Source organism: Ictalurus furcatus, chromosome 22 (genome assembly GCF_023375685.1).
Source record: "Ictalurus furcatus strain D&B chromosome 22, Billie_1.0, whole genome shotgun sequence".
NCBI lineage: Eukaryota > Metazoa > Chordata > Actinopteri > Siluriformes > Ictaluridae > Ictalurus > Ictalurus furcatus.
The window spans coordinates 1,128,773-1,142,007 of record NC_071276.1 but is presented as its reverse complement, the minus strand read 5'-3'; the positions used below and the strand labels follow the sequence as shown (position 1 = coordinate 1,142,007).

Genomic DNA, 13,235 nt, shown 5'->3' with positions numbered 1-13,235 from the left:
TTTAAAGTTCTACAATTACTCTACATGTCATTTAATTGAAGACATAGTCAGTAATGAGACTTTCCACATCTCCATGCAGAGCAACAGCAATTGAAGAAAATCTGCATGGAACATCTCCCAACAAAACAGCTAATACAAAGAGCTCATAATCTAATGGACCAACTGATTGAGGAAATGATGAACAAGTCATTACCATGCAAACTATTGAAAGGAATCATTGACAGGAAACAACATGTCAACAGTTACTTCCTAGGTAAGTTTTGTTGTGCTTAAATTCTGCCTATGCATTTTTATGTGATAAGTTCCCACATCAACAACAAATGGTTAAATATACTTTAAGTTTAAAAATGAGAACTATTTCTCATTATGCCTTTGATGTATACAAAATATGCAGAACTTGTTCCAACAACTGTGTGCAGACCAGAGCCACATTTTTTGTATACGTTGTTTAATTACGGTAATTGCAAATGAGCAAATTTGGTTGTGAAAATGCATCTGTGATTATTGATTTTTATATAATTGATTATTATAACCGGTTTGAGTTGTGTGAGATAAGTGTGCACCCCTGTTTTGCCTGGAATGGGCAGAAACTGAAGGCCCATCCCGGAGGATGAGGACAGTCCACATGAAAAACATACCACCAGAAAGTACAGCTTTTACCTGAGTAAAAGCCTGTTGGTCTGGCACCAGCCACTGGACTGGATTTGGTGCTCTCGCTTTAATGAGGTCATGCAGGTAACTGGCAATATGTGAATAATCTGTGGCTCAGGTGGTAGAGCGGGTTGTCCACTAATCATAAGGATGGCGATTTGATGTCTCCATGTGCCGAAGTTTCCTTGGGCAAGACACTGAACCCCAAGTTGCTCCTGATGGCAAGCTAGCACCTTGCATGGCAGCTCTGCAGCATTGGTGTGTGAGAGTGTGTGTGTGAATGGGTGAATGAGAAACAGTGTAAAGTATTTGTAGAACCGCTAAGGTTAAGAGAGTTAAGTGCAGACCTTTTACCATTTTATCAGGCACAAAACTGTGATAATTTCCAGCTAGCCCCAGAATTTACCTCACCACCCTTTTTGGTCTGGAGTTTCAGGTAACCCACAATCATGCACCCATGACCAAAGTGGAAAATTTAATACCCGTCCAATTACTCATTGCTTTGGATTTGCCATCAGTCATCCCCATCCCAAAACTCTCAGGTCTGCTCTCAAATGCTGCATGTTCTGCTGCCAGTCATCACTAGGACTGCAACTAATGATTATTTTCATCATCCATTAATCGGGTGGAGAGAAAAAACAAGCTTACAATACTATTTTTCAGTTATTTTAAATAAAATCCACAACTTGGGTGTTACAAATATAAACATATATACAGTGGCAAGAAAAAGTATGTGAACATTTTGGAATTTCATGGTTTTCTGCATAAATTTGTCATAAAATGTGATCTGATCTTCATCTAAGTCAAGTGTACTGAGAAATATAATGTGCCTAAAATAATAACGCAAAAAAAAATTCTGATCCCTCATGTCTTTATTGAACACACTCATTCAACATTCAAAATGACAGTGGAAAAAGTAAGTGAACCCTTAGAATTAATAACTGGTTGACCCCCCCCACTTGGCAGCAATAACCTCAACCAGGCACTTCCTGTAGCTGTGGATCAGACCTGCACATCATTCAGGAGGAATTTTAGCCCATTCTTCCTGCAGAACTGCTTTAGCTCCGTCATATTCTTTGAACGTCTCATGTGTACGGCTCTCTTCAATTCATCTCTATTGGGTTAAGGTCTGGGCTCTGACTCCGCCCCTCCAAAATGTGGATTTTGTTTTTATGAAGCTATTCTGTTGTGGACTTGCTCCAGTGTTTTGGGTCGTTGTCCTGTTGCATCACCCAACTTCTACACAGTTTCAGCTGACATACAGACATTCTCACATTATCCTGAAGAATTGTCTGATATACTTGGGAATTCATCTTCCCCTCAATGACTGCAAGCTGGCCAGGCCCTGATGCAGCAAAGCAGGCCCAAATCATGATGTTTCCTCCACCATACTTTACGGTTGGGATGATGTTTTCATGATGATATGCCGTGCCCTTTCTACACCAGATGTAGTGCGGTGTGGTTTTTTCCAAATAGTTCAATCTTAGTTCCATCAGTCCACAAAACATTTTGCCCATACCGCTGTGGAGTGTCAGTGTGCTCTGTGCAAACTTCAGGCGTGCAGTAATGCTCTTTTTAGTAAGCAGTGGCCTCCTTCGTGGTGTCCTGCCGTAGATACCCTGCGTGTTCAATGTTTTACGTATTGTACACTCATGAACAGAGATGTTAGCCAGTTCCAATGATGCCTTCAAATCTTTGGCTGTCATTCGGGGTTGTTTGTTTACCTCATTGAGGAGTCTTCAATGTGCTCTTGGTGTCATTTTGACTGGACGCCCACTTCTTGGTAGAGTAGCAACAGTCCCAAAGTGTCTCCATTTGTAGAATGTTTGCCTAACTGTAGACTGGTGAATTTCTAAAGTCTTTGAAATCACTTTGTGACCCTTGCCAGCTTTATGTAAATCAAAAATTCTTGATTGTCGAAGCCTCTGAAAGCTCTTTTTGGCGAGGCATGGCTCACGTAAGCGTGTGCTTCATGTGCAGAGCAAACTCCAAAAGTTTGAGGGGTTTTTATCAGTCAAATTAGCTGTAGTCCACACCTCCAAACTCATTTTCTTAACGAGACTCCAGGTGTGCTAAAACCTGACTCCAATTAGCTTTTTTGAGGTCATTAACTCAAGGGTTCACATACTTTTTCCACAAGCACTATGTATTTAGGTTTTTTTAGTTGTTCTCAATAAAGACATGAAAGATCAGAAATTTTTTTGTGTTATTATTTTAGACGCATTATATTTGTCAATACCCCTGACTTAGATGAAGATCAGATCACATTTTATGACAAATTTATGCAGAAAACCGTGAAATTCCAAAAGGTTCACATACTTTTTCTTGCCACTGTACTTGTAAAATAAATAAATAAACCTTCTGCCATCATTTAAACATTTGAATGGCCATGTAATACAAAGCAATGTGATAACATGACTTCGGCTGCTCCTAAGGCCATACAGACTTCATATAAATCCATAATGAACTTTTTCACACTATCTGTTGTTACCCAGATGAGGACGGGTTCCCTTCTGAGTCGGGTTCCTCTCAAGGTTTCTTCCTCTTACCATCTTAGGGAGTTTTTCCTTGCCACCGTCGCCACTCAGTGTCTTGCTCAGTTGGGATAAATTCACACCTTTAATATCTGTATACCATATTGATATTTCTGTAAAGTTGCTTTGAGACATTGTCTATTGTAAAAAGCGCTATACAAATAAATAAAATTTTAAAAAAAACAACATGAAATTAAAAATGACCTTATATGGCCATGGGCGTTGTTTCAACTCAGGACAGCTGTCATTTGCTGGTATTGTCTAGCAACTGTTTAACACCGAACACAACAGCACTTCACCTTCACACCTTCGCTGAGAGTAGGCTAATGCTCCAGAGGCAGGAATTTGGCAAATAGTTGCTGCAGGCCTTTTATAATTGCCAATTGTTGTCCAACAAGGTGGGAATTACAGAGAGTGTTTAAAGCAATACAAATATAATTTTTCTTATTTATAATTAATCTTTTTTAAGGTCAGAAAAAGAGGTCGTGTGGAGAAAAAGAGGCCGTATGGTCACCCTAACAAAAAGCATTTCAGAGAAAAATTTGTGTTAATTTCTACCAATTAACTTTGCACAAAATTTATTTGCGCATACACCTGTTACAAGATGAAGACTCACACAGGAAGTATGTGCAGGAGTAAAGTCTTTATTTACACTCTAAAGTGACTGGTACGGGAAAATGGGGTCAAAAGAGAAACAAGATTTGAGGCATGAATCACTAAACTTAGAACAAGACTATGAAACAATACAGCGCAGCACAATAATCCATCAGCCCGTTGTACACCTGTACTCATCTAGCGTTTAGCTATGGCATGAAACAAGAAACTATACATGAAAACCATTTAACTAAGGCTATGGCACAAAGCCAGAACAAATCATGGAACCACTACCGTTTAGCACATTTACACAGATTCATATTAACTAGATCTGAGGCGTGATGCATGAAATCAAAGCAGGGCATAGAAACATTACAGCATATCGCGTTACACATCTAACTTCATTACCTCTAATACTCGTTTAACTAAGACATGAAACTCTCGTTTAACTATGGCATGAAACTAGGAACAAGAAGCGAGACAGGACATGGAAACTTTACCGCGTGGCACCATTTCACCCATCGGTCTCTACTCTAATACCGCACAACATGCACAGCAACGTGAGGAGATTAATTAACCAATCACAATTACCTTAACTGCTGACAGCTGGTAACACTTGGAAACACACCCTCGCACCTCAGCCAATAACTGAACAGGGAGGGGACTGAACAGAAACCAAAATAAGTGCACATGTCCATTGTAAACAAAGTCCTATCGTCCATGCGCACTTCAAGCACATGCACGCGTGCTCTCTCCAGCTGTCCATGCACGTCGTCGCCGCAGCGTCATCTGCTGGCAAGATCATGACAACAGCAGGTTGCTCATGTGAGCCATGACTGGTAACAGAGAACCAGAACTATAATCAAGCAGCTGTGTATATAGTGCTGTCAAAAGATGCATTTTTTAAAGTAAAATAATTGTTATCCTGATAGTATTCCAATTTTTTACAAAATGTTCCTGTAATCTGATTACTTTGTTTTTTGACATAACTGTAACGGATTACAGTTACCAGTTTTTTGTATCTTGATTGCGTAACACTGTTACCTGTATTCCATTGAATTTGTTTATCATGCGTTCATTAGTTTTTCAAAATAACACTAAAAATCAAAAGCAAAAAATGACTTTTCTCAATATTCGTTTCCAAAACCAAAATGAAAGAATGGATTACAACTCATTTTTCCAGGTTCCGATTTTTTCGCTCAAATGAAAAATGGAAAAAACAGATAACGAGTGTTTGTTATACAGTTTTTGGTATTTTTATCTGACACAATGTGCGTGACCTGGAAGTGACCTTTACTAGGACGCTATCACTGATCTGTATATATGAAACAGGATAGCTCATGATGTCACCAACAGTGAAGCTACTGTGCCACCATCTTTGTATTCCCTAACCTTCTGAACTCGTAAGCACTGATCTCTCTCTCTCTCTCTCTCTCTCTCTCTCTCTCTCTCTATATATATATATATATATATATATATATATATATATATATATATATATAATATATGTGATCAGTAGTTGGAGCTCTGAAGCATAAAACAAATATTAAAATACAATGGATATTTCTGTACAACAAATGAACAAGTTGTGAACAAGCTACAAACAGTCCACCATCCTCACACGATATAGTAGCAGGTGTCCTGACATTTTATCCTACCCGTCAGATTGTCTTACCAGGGCTTACTGCACATGTGCCCATCAATATTGTGTCATTTTTGTCATGCTGAACAACATGCCCATAATTATTTACTACTTTCGCATGGATTTCTTCCTGTAAGGCGATTTTTTGACTTTTTTTTTTTTTACTATTTTTTTAATGTTTATTATACCAAGACAGATAGCAGTAATGAGAACTGTTTACACTCGCATTCTTATGATGCTAGCTTTGCACTGTCAAAACATCCTACCTTTGTATTGGCAGGACATGTACCGTAAAATCTTCCTACAATTGCCTAATAAGAATCTTTGGCAAAGTTACACTGAATTATTTTACGTAGTCACAGATGCGAAGCAGAAACCCACAGTAGGATTTTTCGATGTGGTAGGATGGATCGATAGATATAGTTATAATTTGGCACCAGGGTAGGAACATCTGACAAGGTAGGAGAAATCGACAGAACACCGGCTCTTCTTCTTCTTTCTGTTTACGGGCATGACGTAACCATGCAAAGATAAATGACGTCACGAACGACGCCAACTGACATTTCCGGTGAAATCCACTGATAGCTCGAATTATAAATCATTATTATAAGCTTAGCGTTGTGAATCGGGGTAAGGGGACAGTTTTGAACACTGATTTTTTTTATATACTTGCTCAATAATTGAACCAAAGTTCTATTCTGCAGCTTTAAAAAACATTTTATTGGTTACATTTTATGCATTAGATATGTTTTCTTTGTTTGATTTATGATGTAAAGTTCAACAGAGTATTTAGCTGAGCTGTGCCTATACATACTTAAGGTGGCACTTTAAAAAAAAAATTCAAGGTGACCTAGAACTCTAGAAAGTCTGTTTTTTTTTCCTGTATAGGAAAAAACTGGGACAGATTTAGGAAGGCAAGAAAAGGAGCAGAAGAGGATTTCAAAAAATTTGAAAGCCGGCGAAACAAAGTAAAGGTACTCAATGACCTTAACCAAGGCATGCCAGGTACAGTGGAGTGTTTGTTTCTTTTTGAGCAGTTTTATTTAAATTCTTTTGCATTTTAATTTCAATGCAGTATCATCAGTTGTTACATGTTGTAATATTAATATATGTTTAAAGCCCAGTGAGCTTTTCTTTCATAATTAGCTCTTTACTCGTTACCTCTAGGTTCTGTAGTGAAATTATCATTGACTGCAAAAGAAAATCAATGTTGTGTTTTTTTTAGCTATCTGCCTACAGAAATTTAAGTGATGCAAAAGAAGTCTCTTTGTGTCTGAGCTGAGGAAAAATGCATCTAGTCACAATCTTTACCATTTTAACGATATATACTATTTTAGTGAAGTAGTTCTACCTCATCTTTTTTTATTATTATTAAAAACTACATACTTTTTTATTTAAAAAACTTATTATAATTATATTTATTATAAAACTACAAACTTGCATCTTGAACAGCCAAGACAGTGTTTTTTGTTTGTATAATAAGTTTAACCACATTATAATATAAATTCATCAATTTTGAAATGTCCTGCGTTTTTTTAAATGAAAAGCAATAGCTTGCATTTGAAACATAAAACAAATCCACAAGATAAAAATTTTATCCATAACTACATTTTCTGCATTTTGTTTTTCAGTTGATGTAAAACAACTTGAGACAACTTTGTCAATCGAGCTGGACAAGGAGGAACGTTCACAGAAAACTATCATGGACATGGTGCTCAGCGAAGAACCTGGAAGTGACACATATTTTCTCAATATTCAGGCATTTGAAAAGATTGATTTTCTGTCTAAAAGCACTTATTTCAAAGATCTCTGGCGAGAAACAGCCAAACAAGCCAAGAACACTGAGTATAAAGATATTACATTAATTCCACTGGATCAAGTCTATGATAAAGTTTACAAACCAGCCTTTGAAGAATTTAGAAACTCGTACAAGGCTTTGAAGGACCTCTCGATGAGTCTGCAGGACTTGGAGAGTAAACTGGGCAAATTTTTAGAGAGCATGTCTAAAGAACTGAAAATAATGGCGATTGTGTTCAGTGAAGATAAACAGGAATGGACTCTGAAGACAGATGTACACATTCAACGTTACAGAGATCTTCAGTCTGCAAAAGAAAATGCAGAAGTGATCATTGAATTAAAAAATGACCTTGGTCTATGCGGAGACTTTGGTGGCATTGATAACTTCAAGGTATGCAGTAACTTATGCTTCTCATCGCCCCCCCCCCCCCCTTTATTACACTGAAGTTTACATGCTCAGACCATGAGCATTAGAATGTTGTAATGGAATCACATTGTTGGACATTTATATCAGAACAGCATGAGTTTATCATTTCTGTGACATTTTAAAACTACATTGGAACTAGACCTAAATTTGTAAGAGTGTTGTATTTTTCAGAGCTAGTTAGTTTTCAGGATAAACTAGGAAACTAATTGAGTGTCCTAAAGATGATGATTATTAATATAGACAAAACTGGATAAAAGAATAATTTAGTAAATTACTGGTGCTTTTGTAATTAAAAATAAGGGTTTTGATTATTACAGTTGAAATTGAACTGACATCTCTTACCCATCCGTCATCTTTGGAAAATGTCAAACCTATAATTATAATAAATATTCTTGTAATGTTGCATATCAAGGTGTGATTATGTCTTATTGCAGCGTATGGACTGTAAGTGCTTGTGTGACCTCACTGAAAATGTGTCCATAGTTGGAAAAAAACTGAAGGGCATTCCAGAAAAAACAGTTAGATTTCTAAGAGAATTTAATAAATGCATCAGAAAAGGATTCATCACATGGATTAAAGAAATCATAAAAGGTAAGCGTTCAATATCCCTCTTTTATAATGATTATAATTTGACTCATATGTTTGGATTTTTCACCGCATTTATTACCTGCACAAATTATTTTGACAAGCCTTAAAGGGATTAATGATGGCACATTATTGGAGCTTTATGAGACATTACTGGAATTTAGAAAATACATACAGAGTATTGTTAACTAATGATAAACCAGTTATTTCAAATAAAAATTTAGTTGAAAAATGAAAATTTATTTATTACTTAATTTACTAATTTTTTTAGACACTGGAGAGCTAACTGCATTTGTGGAGCTGGCCTCTATCTCTGCTGGAGAAAATATCATGGACATTGACAAAGTGTGCAATTTCAGAGATGCCATATCTGCTGCTGCACCAGTAATATATCACCTCTCCGAACAATATGGAATTGAAGAGCTCCTGCAAGCTATCAATAAGCTTGGGCGTGCTTTAGAAAGTGACAGAAAACTGGAAGAGAAGCTGGTAAGTTTAATTTAAAATGCACTCTTTAAATCTGCATGTAAAGCATTTCTCTCTCCCTCATGACAGACCATGAGTGGCAGTTTTATGACGAGAGGGAGATGCACTATATTGCCAAAAGTATGTGCACCCCTGACCATCACATTCATGTGCTTTTCCCACAAACTGTTACCACAAAGTTTGAAACACAGAATTGTATAGAATGCCTCTGTATGCTGTACCATTACAATTTCTCTGCATTGGAACTAAGAGGCTCAAACCTGTTCCAGCATGATGTTGCCCCTGTGCACAAAGCAAGCTCCATGAAGACATGGTGTGTTAAGGTTGTAGTGGAAGAACTCGAGTGACCTACACACGAGTGCTGCAGACGAGTGCTGCTCTATCTCTTGCTCTGTCTTCCGGGTCCGGCTCTCTGCTGGATTTTAGAGCTCGCGTTGCGACTCCTCCTTCCACTATGGAAAGCCAAAAGGAAAAAAAACACAAAAATAATAGCAATAATTCCTCTCTGACTCCAAGGAGCCAGAAGGATGTGCTAAAACCTGAGAGCAGCATATAAAGAGCTGCTTGAAGTGATTACTAAGGCTGGATGAGCTTTTTTCTTCCCAGTTAAAGTAAATCTGTCACACTGCAGAAAACTCCTCTATCTTCCAGAAGTGCATGACAAAATATCAGGCTTCTGGTGGAAAACCATGCATAAACCGTATTTATAACCCCACGATGTTGGATTATTTGGCCATTGTGGGGAATGAATGGCATGGCTATTTAGCTATGCTGAAGGTGGAGGAGGTGCTTGCAAGCTACCTCTCTCCATCGACCGCAGGTAATTAGGGGGGCCGGCTTTGCCATCCAAACCACCGTATAAGGCCACTGTGGCATTGGTGGACAAGGCCTATGCAGTAGTAGTCTTGCTTGTGGGTCACTGCAGACAATGACAGTGTTGCAGGCCTACCAAGCAGACCTGCTGAGTGAGCTCGACATATGGCGGCATTCAGCCAGTTCCTTCCTTGTTGTGTCGAGTTCACTCGGGCATCCATGGGAAAACACTAGTGTGAGGGAGACACAGAAGGCAACTATGGCAGCCCGCCAACCCCCACAGACAGCCAGAGGAACTGGGCGGCCACAGTCGTGGCCTGCTACTAGGCCTGATCTGAGAATGGTCGTAAAGACCAAGCAGATAAAGAAGAGTAGTCCTGAGGGGCCGTGGAGGGACGTGTCAGGGGACATGAGGTTGTTAGGGCAGTTAGCCCACAGTGCTAGTGTAGTGCCTCCCCTAGCCAAGACTGTCCCAAGTTTTCAGTGTTCTCTGGTCAGCGAGCTGTCACAGGGCAACAAAACTCTGATGCTTTCCCTCCAATAGAATATGGAATAGTTAACGTCACTAAAAGACCGTCCGGCAGCATGGAAACTACTGCCAAATGTGTCTCCATGGGTTCTGTCTACCGTAGAAAAGGGTTACCTGGTCCAGTTTAGAGCTCGACCCCCTGGTTCAGAGGTGTGCTCACCAAAGTAGTCAGCACAGACCAGAGCCAGACGTTGGTGCAGGAAGTAAGATTCCTCTTGGACAAAGGGGCCAGAGAACATGTACCCCGTTCCCTGAGGAAGGGAGGTTTTTCATCTGTTATTTTCTGGTCTGCAAAAAATAGAGGAGTATGCCGCCAATTTTACCTCTGCGTCATCTGAACTGTACTCTTCGGACATAGAGGTTCAAGATGCTGACGCCCAAACTTATCGTTCCACAGATTCAGTTTGAGGACTGGTTTGTGACGATAGATCTAAAAGGTGCATATTTCCACATCCCCTCGCACCTTTATAAAGTGCATGGATGAGATTCTGGTTCCATTGTGACTCCAGGGCATCTGTGTACTAAACTACCTAGATGACTGGTTAATTCTAGCACAATCCAGGGAACTGGCGGTTCAACATCAGGATGTTGTTCTCGCCCACATGAAGAGCTTGGGGCTCAGGTTGAACCTCAGAAAAGAATGCTTTCTCCAGTGCAGTGGACAACTTTTGTAGGGGTTATAAGGACTCTATTACGATGAGGGCGTTTCTATCCCCAACATGCATAGGGTCAACCCTATCAACATTGATCAAGATAAAGCTGGATCTTGGCATCCCCTCCAGTCTCTATGGGAGACTATTGGAGCTTATGGGCAGCCAACATCATACCATTGGACCTATTGCACAGAAGACCGTTCAGTGGTGGCTGAGAAGTTGGGGTCCTTGGACGAAACCTCTGAGAGTAATCAGTATCACGCGGTGATGCCTACGTGCTCTGAGAATTTGAGTGTCCCTGGTTTCTAGTCTTGGGTCACACTCTAGGGGTGTCTCCATAGCACAAGCCGGTAATGACAGACACCTCCCTCACGGGCTGGAGCGTGGCCTTAGACAGCTGTCCAGCTCATGGTCTCTGAAGCATCCCTAATCTGGAGCAGCATATAAATTGCCTAGAAATGTGGGCCATATTTCTAGCACTGAAATTCCTTCTTCCTCAATTGAGAGGTCACCATGTGTGAACAGACAACACATAGTGGTGGACTCATATATTTACCACCATGGAGGATTATGTCCGCGGCCCCTGTTCAGGCAGGCGCAGCTAATTCAACTTTGGGCAGAAGGAAAGTTTTGTCAGTGAGTGCAATGTACATTCTGGGCAACTGGAAGATGGGGGCAGACATCCTGTTGAGGCAGGGGCTGAGGCCCAGGGCTTGGTGGCTCCATCCACAAGTGGTGAAGTCCATATGGTGGAGGTTTGGCCAAGAGGGACTGCATGTGTTCGCTTCCGAGGAGACAGCACACTGCCCACTGTGGTTCGCCCTCACTCCTCCCGTACAATTAGGGCTGGACGCCATGGTGCACATGTGGCCAAGGTCACATATGTATGCTTTTCCCCCAATCGCTCGGCTCCCACAAATTCTAGCCAGAGATCCCCAAGACAGTCTATGTCTGCTGCTAGTAGCACCTTATTGCCCAGCTCGAATATGGTTCTCAGAGATAATATTCCTGCTAGATGGCACTCCTTGGGAAATTCCCATTTGCAGGGATCCACTGTAGACCCAGTGAACTGCGCAATTTCTACAGTCTTGGCATTCTTACAAGAACACTTCTCAGCGGTGTTGGCTCCTATTACAATCAGGGTTTACGTGGCTGCCATTTCGGCCAGCCACGCCGATGTTGATGGAGCCTTTGTGGGGCAAAATCCTCTAACTTCGAGGTTTATGCATGGTCTCAGGTGGCTGAGGCCCATCTGCATGCCGCGCGTACCTTCCTGGGACCTTTCTGTGGTCCTGGAAGGTCTGTCCCATTTGAGCCCTTAGAGTCAGCCTCTGAGAAGCTTCTGACTCTAAAGGTAGCTCTTCTGCTGGCCCTGACATCTCTCAAGCGAGTAGTAGATCTACAAGCTCTCTCAGTTGCCCCTTCCTGCCTTGCCTTTACCCCTGGATTAGCCAAGGCCTTCCTGTATCCTAGGCTGGATTATATTCCTAAAGTGCCTACACCTGCTGCCCAGCCTGTGGTGTTGCAGCCTTTCTGCCCTCTGTTCCTCACACAGGAACAAGAGAGAATGCATTTGCTGTGTCCATTAAGGGCTCTCTGTACTTACATTCACCGCTCCAGCCAGTGGCGCAAGTCGGAGCAGCTGCTGGTCTGCTTGGGGGTGACAGTAGATTTGATGCTGTGTCAAAGCAGCACATCTCTAATTGGATAGTGAAAGCAATCTCTATCGCTTATGAGGTATGCGGTCTCGCCATGCCTCTGGGCATAAGGGCTCATTCCACTAGGGCGGTCGCCTCCTCAAAGGCTTTGTCCAAAGTGGTATCCTTACAGGATGTATGTGCTGCTGCAGTGTGGTCTATGCCGCACATATCCATTCGTTATTACAGCCTGGATATTCATTACACCCCAGGCTCGAGTGTCCTGCAGTGACCCTTGGGCTTGGGTCTTTTTGAACAGGCCGTACCCTCCATATGGTGGAGTGGGTATTCTCAGTCCCATATTGTTATGCTAAAAGCACCATGGAGGTGCTTGAAAAGTGCCTTTGAAAGGGAACGTCTGGGTTACGCATGTAACCCTGTTCCCTGAGAAGGGAACGAGACGTTGCGTAGCTTTATCGTACCGGGGTAGGCCTGTGAATTGCGTCTTTGCTTCAGATAAGCAGTTCACAGGTGCCATATATATATATATATATCACATGACGCACTTAACTGCCATGTCACCTGATCATGGCAGGCCTATAAATAGGCATGATTTTACGGAAGCTTCAGATGCCGGTCACACGCGAGGGGCGCTCACACAGTGTTATGCTAAACGCAATGTCTCGTTCCCTTCTCAGGGAACAGGGTTACATACGTAACCCAGACGTTTACTGATACTGAAATGTTGATCAAAATTTTCAGTCAAGAAGTATGTAAGGATCTACACAGAATGCCACAAGTCAATCCATTTGCACAGCCTCCTCCAAAAGAATTGGAATGACAAGGCTTTATTGAAGACATTTGAGTTTGAGAGCAAAAGATGAACA

At 41.0% G+C, this 13,235-nt stretch overlaps 1 protein-coding gene across 1 annotated transcript in view; it reads left to right on the top strand.

Annotated features, from left to right (window-relative positions):
* Positions 1-13,235, top strand: part of LOC128599269 (E3 ubiquitin-protein ligase RNF213) — a 114,283-nt gene that overhangs the window by 42,659 nt on the left and 58,389 nt on the right. Inside the window, exons 20-24 of the mRNA XM_053610780.1 lie at positions 80-253; positions 6,310-6,426; positions 7,053-7,609; positions 8,080-8,236; positions 8,502-8,719. Of these exons, the coding sequence (XP_053466755.1) occupies positions 80-253; positions 6,310-6,426; positions 7,053-7,609; positions 8,080-8,236; positions 8,502-8,719 (1,223 nt within the window). The remainder of the gene's footprint in view (positions 1-79; positions 254-6,309; positions 6,427-7,052; positions 7,610-8,079; positions 8,237-8,501; positions 8,720-13,235) is intronic.